At 41.5% G+C, this 25805-nt stretch overlaps 1 protein-coding gene across 1 annotated transcript in view; it reads right to left on the bottom strand.

Moving 5' to 3' along the window:
- Positions 1-18780, bottom strand: part of LOC122646361 (diacylglycerol kinase 7-like) — a 140446-nt gene extending 121666 nt beyond the window's left edge. Inside the window, exons 1-4 of the mRNA XM_043839909.1 lie at positions 18267-18780; positions 3234-3356; positions 1127-1264; positions 956-1041 (exon numbers count right to left, since the gene is read on the bottom strand). Of these exons, the coding sequence (XP_043695844.1) occupies positions 956-1041; positions 1127-1264; positions 3234-3356; positions 18267-18617 (698 nt within the window). The 5' untranslated portion in view covers positions 18618-18780. The remainder of the gene's footprint in view (positions 1-955; positions 1042-1126; positions 1265-3233; positions 3357-18266) is intronic.
- Between the last annotated feature and the right edge of the window lie 7025 nt (positions 18781-25805).

Below are 25805 nucleotides of genomic sequence, written 5' to 3'. Positions count from 1 at the left end.
AAATAGCCTATGGTGACCCAATACAGTGCAGAACTCAGGGTCATGGTTGGGGTTTTGAACTCCTATAGTTGAGAAGGTTGTACCAAGAGTTGGGGTTTGATACTGAAGCACCCATGAGACTCTATAGTGATAGCAAGGCTGCTATAAGTATAGCCCACAACTGTCTGCAACATGACAGGACAAAGCATATTGAGGTGGACCGACATTACATCAAAGAGAAGATTGACTCTGGCTACATTTGCACTCCTTTTGTGAGGACAGATGATCAGTTGGCAGATATTTTCATCAAAGGGCTCCTCCATCATCAGCTCAATACCCTTCCATGCAAGCTAGGAATGTATGACATTTATTCTCCAGCTTAAGGGAGAGTGTTAGAGTTTATGTAATAAGGGTACTTTGGGTATTATGATGTAATGTGTTATGTTACAATGTGCTTTATACTTTTTTTACCTTTTATCTCCCTTGGCTATCATATATTAGCATGGGGGTAAGGATGTAATTTCCCCTTATGGTTAAGCAAATCAATATAGGGGAAAGAAACAAACTCTTCCACAACATTCTACCGCCATATCTCTCCCTCTTCTCTTCGTCTATCTTCTTCTCTCTTCTTCTCCTCCTTCAACCTTCTTCTCACACCTCGCCTCTTGCACTCTTGCTCTCTTTCAATCTCTAATTCCAATTGGGTTCTGACGATGATCGAAACTTTTATTTTCTCTTCCCTTTGATTTCAGCCTTAGAAATCATAGGGATTGCCACAAAAACGTATGCCCCTTCATGCAATTTAAGGGAACCACATGCTTTTTGTGTTTAATGGAATAGTATTAAGTATTTGCAAGATGCAATGCACCTTTCTTGGCAAGAAATAAAAGAGTAGAGAATAAATACAAAACCTGCATTCCCATGAAAATAATGTCGCAACTCGCAATAAACTTAGATCTGTAAAACGAGAACTTACGTATCAAGACGGCATTCTGGACCTGTAACAGCCTTATACAGCGATCTCTTGACAGCTGATTTCCATGCAAAAGGAAATGAACCACCCTGAAGAGAAGAACAAACCAAATGGTAACAAAAAGGCAATATAACAATAAGCAAACAGGAAAGTCCATGCAACATAAATTCTTACCCAACCAAAACTTCTAGACAGGTCATTGCCCGTACCAAGAGGAATGATTCCTGTTGGAGGAACTGGCAATCGATTCTGCTTATAGAGTTGAGAAAGACTTCCCAGAACCCAACCTACTGTACCATCACCCCCTGCAACCTGCCCAGAACAATCTCAAAACTCTTTCTATAACCAACAAATAATAAAAAGCAATCCAGTAATTATTTTGGTAGTTGTATACATGATGATGATGACAAATCAAGGTTGAATACAACAACTCAGCCTTATCCCAACTAAATGGGGTTGGCTACAAGGCCTAAACTATACATGTCTTTCCTCACCACTTCTCCTAAAAAAATTTAACTTTTAAAGGAATACGTCAATAACACAATACTCTGGACGCACCCCTCCACTTCATCTATCCTATTTAAATTCTTTATGAAATATCATCCTCTATATCACCTTCTTTAATTATAATCGAGCCCAAATACCTACAATAATCACTTTGCGGAATCTCCCTTTCATCAAATTTCACCAACTCATTATCTATCTTAGTGTAACCAAATTTACACATCATATACTCCGTCTTCGTTCTACTTATCTTAAAACCTTTTGATTCCAAGGTTGATCTCAATAACTCCAACTTGGCGTTAATCCTTGCTTTTGTCTCATCAACAAAACAATATCATCAGCAAAAAGCATACAAGGAACCACATCTTGAATGCCCCTGGTTAAATCATCCATGATAAGCGCAAACAAATAAAGGCTTAAAGCTGATCCTTGATGTAACCCAACTGTAATTGGGAATTCACTACCTTACATAGTTGTCAAGGCGGTGGAGGGGTGCCTAAGCGCTTCGGCAACAAGGCGCCCAAGTGTTATTTTTTATTTTCCCTCTTTTCTAACATTATTTAGTATATTACAATATATATATCTTATATCATCAAAAAATCAACAATAAGCCACATCAAGTCATCAAAAATCAACATTAAGTCACATCGAGTCATCAAAAATCAACATGGAACTAGAAGACAACAAAACTGAAGAAGCAAGCTATTGGAAGTTTGAAACAATCAAAACATACAGTTGATTTATATTGTTCTTGGAATTGGTCATTGTCATTGTAAACCTAGTCTTACATTTGGTTTATACTGTTCTTAGAAAATATGATCTTATTTATAAGTAATTAAACTACTCTGGATTTAGCGAAATGCTCTTCTTCTCTAAGAAATTTGACTAGTCAAATGATTTTATTTTTACATGAGGGTTTTTGCATTAGGTAAAGCACAAAACCAGTTTTCCAACAAATCCAAGATTGTTTAAATCTGATATATATTGAAGGAGTTATGTTCCGGTCAAACCTAATTTAGCGTGCGCGAATGCTGTCAAAATCGCTCTGAATGAAAATATTGCTTTTATATGCAAAAACAAATAAATATTTTACCTCTTTTGGTTTTTAGCAATGTTTTACCATATAAAAGATTTATGGAATTTTTAGATTTGAGAAAAACCCCAGCATTAGAAAGTTGAAAATTTCAACCACCACCAAAAATCCAATTTTTGTTCTTGAACTGGGGGTTGACTTTTTATCCTTTTAGAATTTGATTTTCTAACTATTTTTATTGGATACAAATAGGGGGTATTGCTTATTTATGAATAATATCTTAAGTAAATAATAATTGGCATAAATAAGGGCCAAGGCGTTCGATACCACTAAGGCGACAACCGCCCAAACCCCAAAAAATCCGCCTGGACATCTAGGCGACACCTTGATAACGATGCTACCTTGACCCCCCACAGTTCTTACACTTGTCATCGCACCGTCATACATACTTTAATTATGTCCACACATTTACTTGAAACACACCGTAACAAAGTATAATGTACCAACTGTCATGAACACAATTCTAGTTTCTAGATAGATTCGAAAATTATGTTTAGGCTCATTTTAAGAAGCACTACGTGAACACAAATCAAGGGTGAATATTAAAAAAATACACAATAACAAAGGATAATGTATCAACTATCATGAACACAATTTTAGTTTCTAGATAGATTCAAAAATTATGTTTAGGTTCATTTCAAGAAGCATTACGTGAAAATCTATCAAGCAATACAGAATACATACCATGATCCTCATCTTTTCACGAGTATCTTTCGCACAATTGTCACCAAGAGAAGCCAAATTTTCCAGGCAAGCCAATCCATACTGTACAAATTCATTTGGTTTCACAATTGAGAGATCAAAAACCTGCATTACGAATGATAGTAAGCAATAAATAGATCCAATAATTAACAGTAAGTTCCAAAATGAATATAAAGTCATGCATGTTTATTCTATATACAACAGAATGGATCCAAGAGAAAAAGGTTTCTCCATAAACAAGCAACAGAATTTATCACATAGTGACCATCATATGGTACAGGTGGCAATGGGTCAATGGTGGTTGGCCACTACACGAGAGGAAACCCATGCCCCATAGCCACATGCTTTAGAAACACAGCAGCACAATAAGACAATTTCAAAGCAAAGCCAATCAAATCTTTCCAAGGTTTTTGCTATTTTTTCATTCATTGATAAAATCAACACATTACACAACTTTAAGAATACATTCTTTATTATTAACTTGAGACAGGTAGAGTTCTATAAGATGAAATACAAGTCAGGAAAAGACACAAAATGTAAAAAATGAAAGAGCAAAGCTCTATCTTCTCTTCTCTTGATTAAAAAGAACACACAAAAAGGAAATTATTAATTTTAGAAAACATGTGGATCTTTGTTCAAGTCAAAACCCTTTATAGTCCATGTCACCCAGAGGCAGGTTTTCCAAGCAAATTACTTAGATAAGCTTCTCTAGCTGGATCAGGAGTCTGCTGCAATGTGACAGCTTAGTGAAGGGCTGTAATCCAGTATGCCTCCCCGCTTTTGCAGGGTCCTGGGAGGGGTGGACTGGAGCGAGTTCAAACCTTCACCAAATTCTTGCACGAAGTGGCCACCTTCAGATTTGAACATGAAACTTAATGGGGTTCTAATCTCCTGATAGAATTAATTAGTAGAAGACCAGAAAATAGGATTGCAGGTATAGGAACCAGTACGAGAAACTGAGAAAAGTCACTGATTTCTGCAATACAACTCTGATAGGCCTGAAATTGTAGTCAAGGAGTTAGTCCAGAAAACAGAGAAGGCCTCCAGAGTTTGATTAAAATCTGACAACTGGATCTTGTGATCAACGAGTAATTCTATTGCAAGTAGGAAATTTGAAAACAAAAGCACTAGAGCAGAATCGACTAGGTTTATCAGTAATTTGAAGCAGAACTTAGGTATCAAACTGAGAATATAGCATTAAACTGAAATCAAAATCAGCAATGTATGTCAGAATTGAAAATTTAAACAGATTTGATTCTATGGATAACCCAGAAATCAATTAAAAGATTAGGGTTCAACAGAATTTTTAATCTGGGAATAATGAGACAAATTGAAGTCAAATATAGGAGAATGTAATCAGCAATCAGAGTTCAAGTTAAGAGCAAATCTAAAACAGAAAAATCCTGTAGAACAGTATAGGCTCAGGTAGTAGGGTTAGATCATTATAATCCGAGGCAGTCGGTCGCCCATAGATGATCGAAGCCCAAAAACAAAGGATTCTTAGACTGCATCCGATGATGCTTTCGAGCAACACTTGCGTCTTCCCTTTCCTTTCCCAATGAGTGAACGAGACGAACGGTAGGGTCAGAAAGGGCAGTCCAACGAGTCAGTCAGTGGAAAGGCGAACTTTGGTCGATCAATGCTTCACAAAAAAACTGATTTTTTTGTCTCACGATGTCGCCCCAATCTTCCTCCCATACTGATAAGGAAGACGAAAAGAAAAGCTTGAATGACCAAGGAAACCGACTTGTCCCGTGGCGGGGGTCAAAGTAGTCAACAGATTCAGATTGAATGGACATAGAGGGAACGGAGTCTAGTTCAGTTTTCTGGGTGAAAGCCTCAAAAAACGCTTCGCCATTTCCTAGCGTGCCCCGTATTTCATAAACATTTTATAAAGCGCGTTAGCACATCCAGCAAGCTGAAAAGCCGTTGCGCGCTAGCGCCCGCATCCATTTTGAAGCATGCTCGCCTCACGCGCCCCTAAACGAGTTTTGGTTCCTTTGCATGCTTACCAAAGAATCAACTCCATGAGCGCGCTAGCGCGCCCCAGCAAGAAAGCGTTGCGCTAGCGCGCTCCTATACTGACCATAGTTGTCAAGGCGCCGCCTTGGCTTCCAAGCGGAAACCCAGGTATTAAGCGAGCCTACGCTTAACAAGACTCGTGAATGGTGGCCGACTTGACCATATAGGAGTCGCCAAGGCGGTTAAAGCGATGCCTTGGGACGCCATGAGGGCAAGGCGGACGCCAATATGGAGTGTGTATTTGTTTTTTATTTTTTTCATGCAATTATATATTATTCTTTTTGTTTAATTGGTATTGGTTGGTGTATAATTATCTCACGTACGCTGCTACATGGGATAGATAGCCTTTACAACTAAAAATCTAAAATCCCTAAATTCCTAAAGGTTAAAACGTAAATCTGTAAAAGGCTTTTAGCCTTTAACTTCTTCTCTAAGAAATTAAAAGTAAAACCCTCGACTCCTCTACGCAAGAGGTTGTGCGACATTGCAACCTTCCTCCTTCCTATCCGGCTCCGGCAACGGCAACTCGACTAAGGCGAAGGCAAAGTTTCCTCCTACCTCTCGAGTCCTCTGCGCAAAAGTCGAAGCTTCCTCCTCCTCCTACCTTTACGGCAAGGTAAGTCTCTACTCCCTATGCTTCTTCTCTGTAACGGTAACTTCTGATCTTCTCTTTTTTTTTTTTTTTTGCTTGGTAACTTCTATGGTTCTATGATGCTTCTTCTCTGTAGTCTGTAACGGTAACTTCTTGTCTTTTTTTTTTTTGGCTTCATTGCTTTGCAACTTCTATAGTTCTACTTCTATGCTTGTTCTTCTCTGTAGAGTAACGGTAACTTCTCCTCTGTTTTTTTTTTTTTTTGTTTGATAACTTCTATCGATGCTTCTTCTCTGTAGTCTGTAACGGTAACTCTCCTTTTTTTTTTTGCTTGGTAACTTCTTTACTTCTTCTGCTTCTTCTTCTCTGTAGCGTGTAATGCCTGCTGCTGCTGCTTTTTTTTTTATTTTTTTAAGTCTGTAACTGTAACTTCTAAGCTTCTTCTGGTTCTTCTATGTTGCTTTTTTCTTTTTTGGCTTGGTAACATGGTTAACTACTGCCTGCTGCTTCTCTGTAACGCACTAACATCCTACTGCTGCTGCTGCCGCTTCTTCTCTGTTTTGTTTTTTTATTGGTTGACTGCTGCTTCTTCTTCTTCTCCTAACAACTACAGCAATTGCTCAAGAGATTTGGTTCTGCTACTTCTTCTCTGCTGTTGTTTTTTTTTTTTTTTTTTTTTTTGGCCTGGTAATGGTATCATAGACTTATAGTAACTTGGTAAACTGCTGCCTGCTGCTTCTCTGTAACGCTCTAAGCCTCTAACTGCTGCTGCGTCTTCTCTGTTTTTCTTATTGGTTAACTGCTTACTGCTGTTTCTTCTTCTTCTCTGTTGTACTAAGTACTAACAGTCTAACACTTGCTGCTGCTTCTTCTTCTCTGTTTTGATGTTCTCTTTGTAATGGAGAATACCTGAATCACTAAAATAGATTAGTCAGCTACTAGAAATCTAGAATATTAGATACTGATGTAGCTTCCCTGCTTCTCTATTTTTTTTGTCCCCTTTGCAATGACATGATGTGATGATGAATTGATGTTAGAGCAATGGATGCTGATGCTGCTTCTTCTTCTTTTTTCTTTGCAACATTTTTTTCTTTGAAAGTATGAATCAGAGATTCAGATTTCAGAATCATGATGATGAATCAAAATCATGATTTCCTTTTTTTTTCTTACCCTTCTTGCTTCTTATGTTTTTCCTTTTCTTTTTTTTGTAGTTACTTTTATCCCTTGGCAGTTGGCACAATGCAAGCCTGCAAAGTATTGAATATTGATTCATTACACAATGGATAGCAACGGCGAGGGTGGTAATGTTGGCGTTGCTAGTAGTGGGGCTGATAATGGCAGTACTGCGGGGTATGATCCATTCAAAGACCCAAAGAGGAAGGCCAAATCAAATGACCCAGGGTGGAAGTATGGGTATTGGCCTGACCTTACAGACAAAAATCTTGTCAAATGCAACTTGTGCAAAAAAGATCTCAGAGGTGGGATTAAAAGGATAAAGCAACATTTGGTGGGTGGCTATGGAGATGTTGCGAAGGGCACCAAGACAACTACAGCAATTGCTCAAGAGATGAATGAAGCTTTAATGCGCAATAGGAAGAAGAAGGCAGCAGATATATTGGATGATGATCATGATGATCATGATCATGAGGGAGGAGGAGGAGAAGAGACATCTCTACAGGTTGAGCAGATACAGTCTCAATCTGGTTCTAGTACTGGTAGGTCTCAATCTTCTTCCAAAGTGATTCCAAGCTCTGGTACAGCTGCAAAGAGAAAGAGGAATATCATAATTCAGCCACAAGTAAGGGGTCCCATGGATGCTCATGTGAGACAGACACCTGAACAAGTGGTTGCTGATAGGAGGCTTAAAGGCCGTAACCAAACTACAATAGAGAACCGGATGAGATCAGCTGAAGAGAAAAAGAGATTTGATAATCATATTGTGGATTGGCTTTATGAGTGTGGGATTCCATTTAATGCACTAAAGTCAAGAAGCTTTGAAGTGATGATTGAATCCGTTGCACAATATGGGTCAGGATATAAGCCCCCTACTTATCATGAAGCGAGGGTGCCTTTGTTAAAGTCAGCAAAGGAGAGAACTGCAGAGATGAAAAAGACCTATGAAGGGTATTGGAAGCAGTTTGGATGTACACTCATGTCTGATGGGTGGACAGATAAAAAGGGAAGACATTTTATCAACTTCCTTGTCAACTGTCCGGAGGGGACTTATTTTATGGGTTCTGTTGATGCATCAAGTTATGTACAAGATGCAAATACCTTGTTTCAATTACTTGATAGCAAGGTAGAAGAAATTGGGGAAGAATATGTTGTGCAAGTTATTACAGATAATGCTGCCAATTATAAAGCAGATGGTGCATTGTTGATGGAGAAGAGGACAAGGCTCTATTGGACTCCTTGTGCAGCCCACTGCATTGATCTTATGTTGGAAGATATTGGTAACTTGAAGGCATACAAGAAGGTGATAGTGAAGGTTAGGAAAATAACAACATTCATCTACAGACACACACGCCTTCTAGATGCCATGAGAGCTAAAACAAATGGGAGAGATCTTGTGAGGGCTGCTGTAACAAGATTTGCAACTTCATTTCTAACACTCCAGAGCTTATTGAGGCATAAGGATGACTTGAGGAGTTTATTTATTTCTGATGATTGGAAGCATTCTAATTTGGTAAAGACAGAGGCAGGAAAGAAAGTGGCTGAAACGGTCTTTGCTATTACATTTTGGAATGGTGTGGAAGACTGTATCAGAGCATCAAAACCACTTATTGTTGTTTTGAGGATTGTAGATGCTGATGAGAAGCCTGCCTTGCCTGAAGTCTATGTTGCCATGGAAGAGGCTAAAAAGATGATTAAGAAAAATTTTGGGGATAAAGAGAGGTTGTGGAAGAAAGTCATAAATATTGTTAATAGGCGATGGGAGCGTCAGATGGAGCGCCCATTGTATGCTGCTGCATTGTTTCTTAATCCTAGGAAGTTTTTTCAGTATTCAGAAGCTGAGGATTATCAAATGAGACAGACTTTACAAACGGCTTTTAATCAAGTGACCTCAAGATTAGTGCCTGATCCATCTTTACAAGACAAGATATTACATCAAGCTGGTGAATATAGAAATGCTCGAGGTCTTTTTTCGAGCAATATGGCCATTAGACAACGGACAACTATGAATCCTAGTAAGTAGCTAATTGCCTAATTATTTTATATTATTTAGTTATTTTGTTTGTAGTTTGTACCTACTTTGTATGATATATTAATCCAATTTTTTTTTATTATATTTATACTTTATAGTTCTTTGGTGGGATACACATGGAGGTGATGCTTTTGAGCTTTCAAGGATTGCACGGCGTTTACTGGGCCTTTGTTGTCCCTCTTCTGGTTGTGAGCGCAACTGGAGCACATTTGATTTTGTAAGTATTTTGTGATTACATTTATTTTTTTTATTTTTAGACTTTTAATTTTGTTATTAGTTTATAGAAGAATGACTTGGGATCCTCTATTGAAGTCAAATTCACACCAAGAAGAGGAATAGACTAGAACATGAACGTTTGAATGATCTGGTCTATGTTCAATATAATCGCCGCCTTCAAGAAAGGTTTCGACAAAGGCGTGAGGAGAATAGAAATTATGATCCCCTATTGCTTGATGAGTTAGACTGGACTAGTGAGTGGATGGTTAGCCAACCAATGGATGATTTAGTCCATCCCCAGGATGATCTCAAATGGGGCACTGCTGATAGAGCAATGGGGGCATCTACATCATTTGAAGGCCAAAACCGAGCAAGGAGAGCTCAACCATCAACCTCTGGAGCAATCAACTCTTACGCACGTCGTAATCGAGGGATAGCCCAAACGGCTATTGTTGAAGATATTCAGGATCAGATGGAGATATGGTAGAAGAGGAAGATGTGAATGACGACGAGGATGTCATAGATAATTTTGGAGAAAGGGCACGTGGTTCCATGGAACAACAAGAAGAAGATCATGATCATCTACCAGCTGCTAATTTACTTGATGATGATTTTGATTAAATCATTTGACATATGTATTTGGATATTATGGATATTTTGAGTCTTTGACATTGACATTTAACTTGACTCTTGAAGTCTTGAGTATTTGAGTATTTGACTGCTTAAACTAGGATATTTTGAGTCTTTCATATTCTTCATTTCTTCGTCTTATTTCCTTTTTCCCCCCTTCATTTGATTTGCTTCTTCTTTCTTCTCTATTAATTGTTTTTAACAATTAGCATGCTTACTTGCATTGTTAATTTTCAGGATTGATACATGGAGTCATGGACAACATGAACATCCTGATTCTTGAGTCTTGAGTCTTGACAGTTGACATCTCTACAATTTTTTCATTTTCTTGGTAGCATCCTGGTTAAGGTATGCTATGCAACTATGTCTTTTAGGAAATGATGATAATAACACATTTTTTATCTAGGACTTAGTGATTATTGATTAGTGATTAACTGATTACTAAATAAGAGAATGTTGATTAGTCATTTGTGATTTTGTGCTGTCTTTTAGTTTTTTAATTAATTTATGATGTTTGATTATTTTGAATTTTTTATGTGTCATGTATGATTTTTCATTTTGATGACTTGAGGTGGCTTAAATTTAATTTTTAATGATATAAGGTATGATACTATGATGCATCATGCCATCATGTATTGACTATTGAGTGTTTGGGGGGAGGGGAGGGAGAAAACTAACACTAGACCGCCTTTACCGCTTAGGCGGCCGCTCTACCGCCTAAGCGCTTAAACAGGCCTCCACCGCCTTGGACCGCCATGCCGCCGTGACAACTATGATACTGACGTCTCGCGCGTCGCAGTCATCTGTTGCTTGGTTGCTTGCTGGGCGCTAACGCGCAGTAGTTTGATTGCCAGATCTACGACCACCTGATCGTAGACCACCCTACGGTCGAGCTGATCGTAGACCACCCTTGCTTTGTTTTCGCTCCGCTCGTGCGTGGCACTCCTTGCTTGTGGAGACTTGATTGGAAGATAGAGACTTGATAGAAAGGGAAGATAGTGATGTAGACCACAAGTCCAAATATTACCCGCAGGAACAAGCCCAAAAACCAGCCCAGCCAGGTTGTGGGATGCGACTGCTATGAGAGGCAGCCTGGTCTGATAATGTGGCAAGTTTTGTTGGTTCGATGGAGCATCACCTAAGACAGCCCCGGCCCAGAGAGAAGCATGACGGACAGGACAAAAACAGACTGTAAAAAAAAAAAAAAAAAAAAAAAAAAAAAAAAAAAACTGAACAGTACCCAAAACTACGGTTCACATGTTCACATGAACAGTGTTATGGGTCCACAAGCCTTGAGTGGAGAAGGAAGTCCAAGCAAATAATTGAGATTTTGTGGGCCTCACTAAAGATAACAAGACAAAACAGATTTTATTGCTGCCTTATAGTTTCTATTTTAGTGTCCTTCCTTTTGTTTTAGAAGGCTGATATATAACGCCTTAGTAGTTTCTAATTTTAGTTAGTTTCTATTTTCAATAAGTTGTCATTGTCACTAATTGTTAGGTTTAGTAGTTTTTGTTTCCTACTTTCTAATTTCAGTTAGTTTCTATTTTCTACCTTCTATTTTGTAAGCTTGCCTAAGCTATTAATAGGCCCCCTATTGTATGGAAGGATCAGATTTGGAGAAAAGAATTTTCAGGCCTTGTTGCCATCGGGTATGGGAGAAATTCCATGTTTCAACAGCTGGGATAGCTGCGGGTGAGAGACCCAGGCTGAGAGGGCCATTCCCCAACCCCCCCCTTCTCTTCTATATCCTTTTCTTCTTCTTCTTATCCTTTTATGTTCTTCTTCATATGTAACAGAAAAGTAGCAATAAAAATAAATAAATAAATAAATAAAAAAAGAGTTGCGGTTTTAAAATTGTTCTTTTCATTGTATCGATCCTGGCTGCAATCGATCTCCCGCTGGTTTCCCTGGTTCGAGGTCAACTTTGCATTTGATAGATAACAGGCTAGGAATCCCACCTAAGGCCCACCAAGAATCAATCAACCGAGTAAAAACTCCTGAATCCACAGCACTGTATCTGAAAGTGAATTGCTTAACCAATAGCAAAGCTCCAAACTAACCTATTATAGTAACAAGCAATAAGAAAAGAGGAGCCAGCTCAGTTTGGAATAAATAATCCTAAACCAAGATAGGTTCTACAACAACAACAAAAAACAACAAAGTCAGCCTTATCCCAACTTAATGAGGCCAGTGATGCGTCATAGAATCCCCCAACCAACCAAAAGCTGCCACGTAAACGTACTAGGACTGAATCCGAGGACCGAGCCGAGCTATCATGGAACCGAGCCAAACTCAAGGACCGAGCCGACCTGGCCGAACTGAGCCAAGGGACTCCAAACCGAGCATCGGGGGCGAGCATCGCATTCGCCGACCACTGAGCCGAGCACATCAAGCTCGATTGAAAGGGCAGTCATCGCTGAGCACGAATGCCTAGTCAAGCCCCAATCCAGTCGGAGGGCCGAGCTGAGCCAAACGGTGCGGCACCAAACACAGCCGAGCACGAAGGCTGAAGGAGAAGGCCATCACTCTGATCACCAACACAGCCGAGCACTGAGACTGAGGCCGAGGTCGAGCACTGAGACTGAGGCCAAGGTCGAGCACAAGCCGAGCCGCCCACCGAGGCCCGCGCCGAGGCCGTGATAGGGCATAAAATCACCTCACCACTAGAAGCTGCCAGGTGGCCGACCCGAGGTCAGTCCAAGAACCGAACTGAGCTGAGCAGGAAACCGAGCCTGACCCAGTCTCCGATAGGTCACCTGATAGAGCCGAGCTCACACAAGTCAACTGGGGCTGAGGCCGAGCTCACACAAGTCAGCCGGGGCTGAGGCCAAGCTCTGAGCCAAGCTCACACAAATCAGCCGGGGCTGAGGCCAAGCTCTGAGCCGAGCTCGCACAAGTCAGCCATAAACTCCTGACCGAGCATACACAGGACAGCCTAGGCCGAGGTGACTGCCAAGACCGACCTACCAGGCCGACCTCCTAGGCCGACCTCCGAGGCCGAGCCCTCCACCAAGGTCATCATAATGACCCGCCGGGAATTACAGAGCCACGTCAGCACATCCCAAGAATCACGGGATAAGGATCGAGCCACGATCCCAACGCGATACAGAATCACACTTTACATGGACTCTTATTAAGGTAAGAGTCCGACGCCGAAAATGACTCTCCACTTCGCTCTACCCGAGAGAGCCTTCCAAAAGAAGAACTCCTACCATACTAGGACTCTCTCAACCGCCTCACCTCATCCACGCTCTATAAATACCCAGGTATGGAGCACAATTCCACATCTCGCTTTCACTACGCAGTTACGCTGTTGCATTGGAGACCTGACTTGAGCGTCAAAGAGTCCTTGGCCGGAGCCACACCAGCTCTCTTGTGCTCATCGCTTGGTTTTTGCAGGCTCATCCGTGGGCAAACTGGGCATCGGAGGTTTTCACCCGCAACAGTCAGCTACATGGATCTAAACAAAACAAAGTAGGGAAAACTGAGGTGTAAACTAAAAAAGGGGAAAGAAAAGATGGGGAAATGAGATGAGAAACAAAAAATGGAAAATGACAAATGAAAGATGGAAAATAAAAAGAAGGGTAAATTACATCTAAGGTGTCCAATCTTTGATAAAAGTACCTTTGGCATGCCCCTTTTTTGAAAAGTTTCATTTGGGATTCTTGTGAGCGTTAGTTCTACCCTAATTTAGGTGTATTTCTAATTTTACCCCTCTCAATCTCATCCCATCTCTAACCCATCTTCACCTCTACTTTGGAAGAGAGAGAATGGAAGAAGAGAAGATGAGACTGCAAGGACAAGAGCAGCCGATAGAAGTAGCTGCCTCCCTCCATCATGTGTGTGTGTGTGTGTGTGTGTGTGTGTGTGTGTGTGTATATATATATATATATATTCACCTTATTAAAAGGGAGCAAGAACTAGAAGCCTAGCTAAAATAGAAAAACAAAGATCTAATCTAACTAGGAAGGTAATAATAAAGTAAATCTAGAAATCTAGCCTAAGCAATACCTATCCACCCACTAAGGACACTCCCCCTATCGTGGTACACTTCTTAACAGGATTTATTTAAGCCTAAACCTCTTAAAATAAGGCCCAAGCTCAAGGCGTTCAAACCCAGCCCTCTAGTGAAATGGGATATAAAGTTGACAAAGTCAGTTGAAACAAATTCCTTGCCTGCATCAGTGTTTCAAATTTCTCTGCAGGTCTGGAGAGGTTTATATGGTTAGGTATTTTCAGCAGGTTACGCAGGACCAGGGGGTAAGCCGTGGGTGATGATAGGGGTAATCAGTTCAGCACAAAGGCTAGGATTCAGGAAGAAGGCTCCACAAACTAGTTGTAAAGAAGGATGAAGGTTATTATCAAGCCCAAAGCACAGGCTCCCTTCAACTTTTACAAGGAACTTTGAATCTAGTTTAGGGAAGGTGTTAAGGAAAAACATTTGTTAAGCTGACCAAGTAATTAGAAATGTTTTTTCCAAGATCAGTGATATAATTAAGAAGTTTGAATGCCAATATATGACAATGGCTAGTAGTGATCTACAAGCAGCTCATTAGAAAACCTTTCAATGGCTGGGCATTCAACCTATATTTATTATTTGAGAGAATTCAATACCTACACAATAGCAAGGCTCAAACTCTGTGGATCTTCAACGATAGGATATTTTTTGTGTTTCTCTTACAATGAAAGTTGTTCTTCTTCTTTGCCCCCAGGTGTTGTGTGGTACAGAACAATTCCCAGTAGAGTGAAGTTTATCCTCTTAATAGCTGCCATAGACCTAACCATAAATATCCTGATCATGATGGGTGAATTTTCTATGCTAATATTTGTCTGCTTTTATAAGGAGTCATAAAATTTCCCCTTTCACTGTGGCTTTTACAGAAGTTGATGCAAAAATAAGAAGGATCGAAGAACTGGTTGACAATCAGCAAGTTATAACCACTAGATGAGGACCTTTTACTTTGATGATGAAGATGGAGATGGGTGATGGTGGTTGATGATGATGATAATTGATGGAGGTAGATAGTTTTGGCTGCTAGAGTCCACTAGAGCCCCACCAAGGAGATCCACCTTGGATGTAATTTGCTGAGTCCACAACCCACCTGAGATCCACAGGATATTGTCTTTCAAAGAAAGATTTCTTTTTTTTTTGGTTAAAATTCTGGCCGCTGAAAATGATTTGGTATTTATAGGGGAAGAGGAGACTAAGCATCCTCTTGAGATACATGCATTTGACATAAAGAGGCTGCTGGATTTCCCAAACTAGATGGAATTCCCACGCCTAGAAAACAAAAACCAATGCATAGAAAATAATACCTAGGCCTAGAAACTAAAACCAAGATATAGAAAAATGTTTCCAAGATGTAGGAACTACAAACAAGAATAATTAAAGAAAATATTAAAACAACTAGGAACATGAAAAGACACTTTGTTGGAACTGAAGAGTCACTGCTGGGATTGAATAGTCACTAGACTGTTGTTGACTTGTGGGGCCAGACTTGGCAGTTCCAAGGATCCACGAATTAGCTGTGAGGGCCAAAGTTACTTCAATCCAGGCTGAACAGATCTGGGCTGGTCATGAACTCGGGTTGGGCCTTAGACTTGGACTGGAACTTTCTTGATGGGCCAGCTGCTGGTTTCATGAACTTGGGCTGGGCCTGGTAGGCTAGGCCTGGCGGGCTGGCTGAATGCCCTGCATCAACTGGTAATTTGCAGAAAATTGCATTGCAATGGTTGATGTACTTGCCAATGAGATTATGGTAGATGAGTTCGTCACCAAAGTTGTCAAGGCATCGCCAAACTCCCATCGAACATCCCTCTCATCCTTCCCTACACTCGATCCAAGTTTCAGCCCCATACTCCCACTCTAACCCCTTCATCTCTGATAAGCACATTTATGTGTGAAATTTTAGGGCATAAATTATACATTTTACCACATTGGACAGAGTTACTCGGTGCTTTCTTGTGCTTTTCAAGGTTTAGGTGAATTCTTGTGAAAATGAAGGAGATGATGCTAAGGAGATGTTTTTAAGCTTTTTAGAAGTATAAATGGATGCATAGCCCATCGAGTCAGCTTCGCAATGGTTCAAACGGCACTTAATTCCGAGTTGAAACGAAGAAGTTATGGCCGCTTTCCGTAACGATGCGTGAAAATGGTCTGCAGGGTTTATTTATAATTATTGACAGTCGGATGGGAACAAAGTGAAACGGAAGTTCGGATTTTAGGGGCCTTAATGAAATTATCAGAAGTTACTTTACTGTACCGAAAGATTCCATTTGGAAGGCTCTGGACAGTCCAACTTCAACTTGAGATATCTTGGGCTCCCCAACTCCGAATTGGATGAAATTTGGGTCTATTTTGTGTGATTTTTCGCAAGGAACACAATGGTGAGACCTATATAAGCACCCCATGCTCCACGTTTTCTGAAGGACAGAATGGGTATTTTATTTATTCTTGAAGGAATCCTAGTCATCACCCTTACTCTCTCTCTCCTCCAACTTCTCAAGGGCACTTCGAAATTCTACTTGGGATAGATTTATATTTTCTCATCTATGGAAGGTTGAAAAATCAAAGATGCTTTGATTTTATTGCTTGGAGAAGATATCTACAAAGAAAAGGAAGCACTTGTTAAAATTGGAAGTTTATTTTTCTAGAAATAGAAGCTCTATGTAAACAATCTTCTCTTCTTCTTCTTTCTATTTTTTCTTTTTTTCTTAGGATTCAAGGCATTGTAAAAGAGGAAAGAGAAGAGAATATTCTCTTTTCTTAGGGAATATTTCTCCTACACTTCCATCTTCTCTCTTCTCCTCTCTTCCACCTATAAATACCCCCTACCTCTCTTGTAAAAATTGGCTCATTCACTTAGTGAAATTTCTTCTCTTCTTCTCCTTCTAATTTGTGATTTTTGGCTTTTCTAAGTTCTAGTTTGCTTTTATAATTTTTTAGTTAATGCTTATAATAGGTTTAGTTTATGCTTTAATTTCAATTTAAGTCTTCAATTGGGTTGTAATTTCTTAATTCTAGTTTAGGTTTTAAGCCTTCTAGTCTAAGTTCTTAAGTTGATGACAAGACTTGAAGATTTAGAAGAGGAGGCCATGGTAAGTTTATGCAAGTATTCAAGCTTTTCATTTACATTCATGCAAGCACATCCAGGTTTTACTATCTAAACTCTCAATCTCATTCTCCATCTCCTCTATCTCTCTCTATCTTCTTCTTCTTCCCCCTCTATTTCTTTTATTTTAATTTTATATGGTTGTGGTTTATGGATGCATTTTTATTCCCTTATTTCTTTTTATGTGGTTAGTATGTGTGGCTGCATTTTTATTCCTTTCAATTCGCTTTAGTTCGATAGGTTAGATGCTCATGTGTTAGGACGCCGATTTAATCCCTTAATTTTGTTAGATGCTTATGAGTTAGGATGCATTGATTTTCATTAGTTTAATTAGTTTAATTTAATACTTTAATTTGGTTCATTTTGCATTACTTTTAAGTTAGTTAAATAGAGTGGCGTATATCTCCTCGTGTTCGACCCGTAGCTACGATTGACCCGTACGCTTGCGGTTTTATTTTAACTCAAACAATCTCCTTGCTCCATTAAAACCCATACCCAAAACCCTAAAATTCAATTCTGCCCAATATTGCAGAATTTCAAAACTCATTCAAACCCTAACTTCTTTATACCATATTAATCCCCTATACCTTCCCATTAATACCCTATAAACCCCTTTCCCATTATCCAACCCTAACCCTAGTTTTGCCCTAAATTACTAAACCCTAACCCAATCGGCCAGCCTTTGCTTGTGACCCCATTACCCTGGCTCCTAGTGGGACTACTCCTACCTAGGACTACATTAATAGGTAGCTAAAGCGTAGAGATTGGATTCATTAGTGTAAACATAATTTGGATGCCCGTACAAGAAAATACAACTCACTTTACCCCATACCATCCCCTCCTACACTCACACACTCCTCAAAGCTGAATATTAACCTCAAAGTAGCCTCACTACGTTAGGCACAGGCTCTATTATTTATTTAAATTCATAACAACAGCAGATATCTGAAACTATATAATCCCCACAGGAGTAACACCCAAGGGAAGGATATATACAATTTTTTTTTCGTTTCTTTCAAGTTCTTAACTGGCATTAGTATTTCCTTATTACCCCAGATACATATTTAACACCTAATTATCACGTTTATACCTGTGATTTCGTTTCATGTCTGCATGTGTGAATGAGTGAACTTCTTCCACTAATCAAAATTCTAGAATACAATGATTTTACAGTTTCAAACTGAAAATCATATTTTTTTTAAAAGACTGAAATTCGCAAGTAATAAAGCCCTGACCTGTTCTTCGCACATCAATTCCTGAAGCTTCCCTTTAAGAACCGGACCATGCTTCCCACCGCTCTTCGAATTCACAAACACAACCATTGGCGCCTCAGGCGCTGCCTTCCCTTTGGCATCCCCTGCATGTTGTTCACCTGCATTCGGATTCTTGAATCGAATCGAATCGCGCATAGCAAGACGAAGATACTCTGGAATCAAAATCCTCTTCTTAAGATCCGCCCTCGCAATACGGACCCCTGAAAGGCCACAACCCATTAACGAATCGACGAGCGATGATCGAGCTGCAGCCCGAGGAGGTGATGGTGAATCCATGATTCTGGTCTTCTGCCCAACCTCAAAGCCCGCCATTTTCGGCTTTTGAGTAAGACAAGAATCTTAAAATACAATCCTTTCTCTCTTTGATGCTGTATTTAAATCGAAAACATTAAATTAAATAAACAGTTTCGCAGAATTGTTTTCAGAAAGATTAAATTTTGAAAACACTGAATCATTCAAAGAACGAAATTTTTTAAGGTGGTGATGGAGTGTAAGGATAGGGATTTGGCCAGGATTTTCTCAGGCAAGAATAGCTTCCCGCGGATATTACACGTTTCAATGCGGTTTCTGGTTTCCTTCATGACCAATTTACAAATGTACCCTTCTGATATGGTCAATTTACCGTATTATCAAGAATAAAATTCGGCAGCTTTTAGGACTGATTTGTAGGGGTGTCAATGGGTCGGATTGGGCCGGGCCTACCTAAACCCTGACCCTGACTCTAGAGGCCTTAACCTAAACCCTGACCCTGACCCAACCCTGGCAAGGCCAAGAAACCCTCAACCCTGACCGACCCTGCCAGGGTTTTCCCTAACCTGGCCCGGGGTTAGGGAAACCAAAGACAAGTAGAGATAGAACTGATTTTGATTCTTCTTTGTTATTGGATTTAAGACTTTCTCCAATGGAGACTGAACGGATTGGGTTTGAGAAAAAAGTGTTGGAGATTATGAGGAACAGAAAGAGATCAAAAGTGGCAGAGAAAAGCTGGGATGAATCGAAGAAGATGTGGCATATAGCAGGCCTGCAATTTTAACTGCAGTTTCTCAACTCTCTATTGGAATTGTGATGGCTGCATTCGTCGGCGATCTAGGACAAGTCGAGCTTGCTGCTGTCTCTGTTGTTCAGAATGTCATTGAAGGCTTTGTATATAGGATCATGGTAAGTGGCACCAAAGGATGGAGAAATTTTACTGTGATAAACCAAAATTATACAAGCCAATCGTGAGCCGCCACGTGTCCTGGCACAAGAGGGAAGACCACCCAAGCCCCGCCACTTCAAGACTCACTCGTCTGCCCAGAAGGAAAAGAACCAACAAGATCACTCTAGGTTTAAGACCAAGTACTACACGCAAGCCACTGGCATCATCGTCGAGATATACTTCACCTCACCACTTGACAGGTACCATCCATAAGAGGTACAATCTCAGCTGGACTCATGCACGAAAGGTCTTATCCAACATACAAGGGTGCATGCATGTCTATCTACCGAGAACATCTTTCCTACTGGGACTCTACCTCCCATGGGGGAGCAACCGACTAAGTGATAAATCCTACTAACGAGGAACACTTATCTACTATGAGGACTGCTCATCACCAACTGGGACTCTCCACACCGCCATACTTCACTATAAATTATGAGGTACTCTACCCCATTAACCCATCTTGAATTCTAATTATTCATCTATTACTCAGAGAGATCTAACTTAGACATCGGAGAGTCCTAGGCCAGAGCCACACCGATTCTCCCTTGTCCCTGACATCCTTTTGCAGGTTGCAGCACCCGAAGGACCCACCGATGATTTCTTTACGCAACAAATTGGCGCCGTCTGTGGGAACGATGCTAGCCAACGTATCTACTAGCTCGCTTCCCCAAGCATTCAATGGCACCATGGGGTAAGAAGGTTGCTCCCTCCACCAATGCTGAGAGGGAGAGGAATGGGTCACCTCCACCAGAGAGCACTCGTCGGCGAGCCAATGATCATGAATCTCAGGAGAAGGAGAACCCAAAGAACGAGCATGTCGACGTAGTCGACCTCAATAACAAAGTAGCCATGGAGGCAGTACCTAACCCTAACGTGCCAGCAACTGTAGGTCAGATTAATGACTTACAATGACAGATCCTCCAGGACCAAAGACTCTTTCGAGACTATCTGAGGCAGCGGGTGATGTCCCACAGCCGTAAGATGTTGCCACCACAAAGGACAAAGCCCATCCCTCGACAAGAGCCATACCCTAGGAGGTCACCCCCTAGGGGTGAAAGATCGAAGAGACTCGTAAGGCGCACAAGTCCAACTCACCAACAAGGAGATCCTTCGCGTCATCCCGGGAGAACAGTGGATCTGCCAATCCGATCAGAACGAGGGGTGTCCCTGACACACAGGTCGGTGGTAACTAGTCTGGATGGTTCAATCAGAAGATCAGTATTCCAAGGGTGACCAGGAGGAAGTCGCAAACCAAGGCGAAGTCGGACCTATAGTGAAGAAAGTCCCTCACGTTCGGGTCAAGGCTCATCACATCGTGATTACTCTCCATCATGTCAAAACTCACAGCGGGAGGGAACATCAAGGAGGGATCACGAGCGGGTTCGCAGTGAACGTGCAACCAGGCGTGACGGATAGTCACGTGAGGAGGAGCTAGATAAAAGACTCCAAGAATTGGACGAGAAGTTGGAAGGGCTGAAGAAGCAGACGAAGGGTGAAACACACTCGGTACTAGGCCAACACCCATAATCGGCAGAGATCATGGCAGCATCACTCCCCTCCCGGTTCAGGCTACCCACCTTCAAACTCTACAATGGTACCACAGACCCTAATAATCACATCAACTACTTCAATGGGATGATGACCCTTATTATAGGAAATGTTCATAATGGGCACAATGCCCCAAAAGAATCAAAAGGAGGGGTCAACACCCCAGCAACATCAGTGCCCATAAGCACAATTATCACAGTGGCAACCATCACCGTGTTCCTCCGACACGTACTCCGGCTCCTCTATGGCAATACCATTATAATCCGCCGACTGTACATCTAGGCCGGCCAAATACCCATCACCTGCATCATAGTCTAAAAGTTGTGTACACAGGGGGTCAGCTCCACTGCCCCAGTGAGGGGAAAGGGGAGTGAACATACACATAATCGCACATAATCTATGATGTATAAGATGTTAAATACATATTTTCCACCTAGCAAACAGTCTAAGTCATGGTATATGCTACTGTGATAACTCGGGAGACACTGAGGGTCACTTATCCTATCGCCCCAATGAAACCTCAATTATCACAAGGGACCTGTGCTGGTAGAAGCCATCATGATCACCCAGTGGCAGACCCCGATAGTTGTTACTACCCCTGACTTGGTCTCTCCCATCTCCACAGACATCAGGTGCTCCGACTATCCAACACATACACCCCTGTTGGTAAGGGTCGTAGCATAAGGGAGTATAATTCCTAACCACAGATATACTACATGCATTTCTATCATCCCGAGAGATATTCTGGGTGCATCAACGTCCCATTCCATCTAGCACCCGGGTACCAGCATGACACGGCGCATACAGACCAGAATGATAACATTAATAATAAGAATTTATGGGGCCCTAGCACAGGCAATAACAATGTAAAGCATCACATCAACATTTCATCAATCATATCTGACATGGTTTTATATGCAAATGCAACATGGTAAGAATGAATGTAAGCACATAAACCATTATATAATTCCCTACGGTTACATCTATATATGTATATACCAAACCCAATCATCACTCAAACCCACTCACCGTTTGCTTGATTGTTGTTTGGTGAAGTTTGGTCAAGTGCACGTACTCCCGTATAAATTCCAAGGTCTGAGAATACGTGAAAGTAGCGTTAGAGGTATATAGGTGGGTCCCACAAAGGTTCTCAACAAAATAAAAGAAGTTTGGGTCAAGACAGCAGGAGCGGATGAAGGAACGGAGTCAGACAGGTGAGTCCAATCGTTGATCCGTCCAGGTCATGCTCAAAAAATATATGGAACGGACTCACGAGCAGATCGGAACATGGATCCGCTCATGCATCCGTCCCAACCCTGAGACACACCCGAAAGCAACCTAAGCATTCTGGATTTCGAGCGAATTCACCTTAGGTGGGTCCGCTCGTAACTCCACCTAGAGGAATAGCCAGGTTAGGCTGAACGGACTAACGGACGGATACACGACAGTGAGTCCGATCGTTCGTCCGCTGCCCTTCCTTTGAACAGCTACGAAGAGCATCACCTCCAGCCCTTCATTCATGAATCCTTAAGGGTCTTGGGGTTAGGGAGGTGAGCTCAAACCTTCGTTGGAGGTCCAATACACATGTCTCTCCAAGGAGATAAGGGGATTTGAGGGATTTAGGTCCATTTCCAAAGTCATTCCCAAACCCAAGATAGGTTTAGATGTTTGAACAACAAAAGAATCATCCAAGGCCATGAATGCATCTAGCACAGGGAATGTGAGTCTCAAAGGGGCATTATCTAGGGTTTATTGGGTTTCCTTGAGAAACCCCAAAGCTAGGTTTCGATCTCAAGGGTTTTCGCCCAAATTTAAAATGGAAGACAGAGGGAGGGAGGTGAAGATGCCTACCTCAAGAATGGATCAATCAATGCTTTCCACCTCCACAGCCTCCCAAAGCTCTTCTTCTCCAAGTCTTCAATGCTCCAAGTCTCCAACGTCTCAGGTAGGTAGAGAAGTAAATGAGGCTTGAGAGCATTAGTCTTGGTTTTAAGACTAATCTCCCCTATTAAGGTCAGTTTGGATTTAGGCCCTTAAGGTTAAAACCCATTAAAAGGTTTATTTAGCCAATGGGTCCACCCAAATGGCAAACCCATAACCCAAGTGAACCAAGGATGAGACCAACCTCGTCCCAAAGGCTAAAATAAGGTGTCTGAGGCATGGGGTGTGGGTCCCACAAAATGAAAACACATAAGGCCCAAAGACAGCACGGGCGGACTAACTGGTGGATTCAGTCTTGGTGAGTCTGTTCGTGCATCCGTTGCTGCTGCAAGGGTAGGAACATAAGGAATTTGATAGGCCTTTGGCCCACACTTCAAGATCAACTAGAGCAAGGTACAGTATCATTCACAAAGTTAACGTCTTATCCCTCGGCCATTATAACGTGTCCTTCGTGATCCTGAATAGTTTTCCCATCGCGATACTAAGCTCATCGCCGAAGGAGGTATCTAACTATGGGGACACAAGGTATGCCTTTCGATATTCCTCATTTTACGGACTTGTGCAAGGGGGATGATCGATGAAATCACCATCGATAAATTTTCCCCACTGTCGGTTGAGGAACCTCTCCTCCACAAGCAAGCCCATGAACTGGTCAATAATCTTGTGGCTAGGTTTCACCACAAGTGAAAACAACTCGCCAACCTACACGAAAGCAGAATCTACACTTCACACGAGAGAGAAAATATTATTAAATAGTAAATCCGGGCACAAGTGTAAAATCCTCCCCACCTTACAAAAATTTCTTCCTCGAAATCGTCGTACCTTGTAAGAATCCAAGGGAAGGGTACTTGGCTCACATTTCCACCTCAGCTTCCCAGGAGGCTTCTTCTTCTGTGTGGTTGCACCACTTCACCTTCACATAATGAATAGGTCGGTTGCGAAGATTTACCACTTTACTGTCCAAGATCTTCTCAGGCTGTTCTTTATAAGACATATCTGCTGCCAGCTCTGGTGGTTCCTGAGATAAAATATGACTGGAGTCATGCACATACTTCTGCAACATAGATACGTGGAAGACATCATACACGCCATCCAGGGATGGGGGAAGTGCCAACCGATAAGCTACCGGTCCAACCTTTGCAAGAATCTTGGAAGGCTCAATATATCTCAGGCTTAGCTTGCCCTTCTTGCTGAACCGCATCACGCCTTTTGTAGGCGACACCTTGAGAAATACCTAATCACCGATGAGGAATTCTAGATCTTTTTGCCTTTGATCTGCATAGCCCTTCTGCCTAGACTGGGCAGCTTTAATTCGCTCTCAGATCAAATCTACCTTCTCACAGGTTGCTTGGATCAGCTCCAGCCCGAGAATGCGCCGCTCACCTACTTCGTCCCAATACAATGGAGTACGACACTTCTTCCCATACTGTGCTTCAAAGTGTGCCATCCCAATAGTAGCTTGGTAACTATTGTTATAGGCGAACTCAATAAGCGAAATATGCTTATCCCAGTTGCCCTGCATATCAATCGCACAAGCTCGAAGCATGTCTTCCAAAGTCTGTATTATCCATTCTGACTGACCATCGGTTTATGGATGGAAGGCGGTGCTAAAGCTCAACAAGGTACCCATAGCTCTCTGGAATCCGCCCCAGAACTTGGACGTAAATCTGGGATCTCGATCCGAGATAATGCTAACCGAAACTCCGTGTAGGCAAACCATATTATCAATATACATGCGGGTCAATTTATCCATAGAATAGGTGACTTTGATTGGGATGAAATGAGCTGTCTTCGTTAACCTATCCACAATAACCCATATAGCATCGACACCCCTAGGTGTATGGGGTAATCCTGTGATGAAGTCCATAGTAACATGCTCCCATTTCTATTCTAGCATGGGCAATGACTGTAACAGGCCATGAGGTCGTTGCCTATCTGCTTTCACTTGCTGACAAGTGAGACACCGGGCTACAAATTCAGCTACATCCCTCTTCATTCCACTCCACCAGTAATGTCCTTTTCAGGTCCTTGTACATTTTAGTACTTCTTGGGTGAATCGAGTAGGGAGATTCATGTGCCTCTACCAACACTTCTTTCCTGAGCTGATCGTCCTTGGGAACACATAGACGATCTCTAAACATGAGAACGCCACTATCTGTCAATGTAAAATCCAGATCTCGCTGCGTGTCACCCTGGATAGCTTCAATAATCTCCTGAAAGTGTTCGTCTGAAGCTTAAGCTGACTGAATCTTTTCAACTAAGGTTGATTGCACCGATAAGGCTGCTAGAGCTAGGGTAACACCCTCTACCAATAGCTCCAAATCCATCCTCCTAGCTTCTTCTACAAGTTCCTTACTGACAGCTAAGGATGCGATGGATAAGGTCTGGGACTTCCGACTAAGAGCATCTGCTACTACGTTTGCTTTACCTGGGTGGTAATGAATGGTGCAATCATAGTCCTTCATGAGTTCTAACCAATGCCTCTATCTCATATTAAGTTCCTTTTGAGTAAAAAAATATTTGAGGCTTTTATGGTCGCTGTAGATCTCACTTTTCTCTCTATACAGGTAGTGTCTCCAGATCTTCAAAGCAAAGACCACAGCCGCCACCTCTAAATCATGGGTTGGGTAATTTCTCTCATATTCCTTCAACTGACGAGAAGCGTAGGCTACCACTTTATCACCTTGCATCAACACACAACCAAGGCTCATTTTCGACAGATCACAATAGACTACCATCCCCCCGGTACCATTTGGAATGGTAAGCACCGGAGTTGAAATCAGTCGTTGCTTCAAATCTTGGAAATTCTT

The sequence above is a fragment of the Telopea speciosissima genome, chromosome 11 (genome assembly GCF_018873765.1).
Source record: "Telopea speciosissima isolate NSW1024214 ecotype Mountain lineage chromosome 11, Tspe_v1, whole genome shotgun sequence".
NCBI lineage: Eukaryota > Viridiplantae > Streptophyta > Magnoliopsida > Proteales > Proteaceae > Telopea > Telopea speciosissima.
This window is presented reverse-complemented; position numbering and strand designations above follow the sequence as displayed.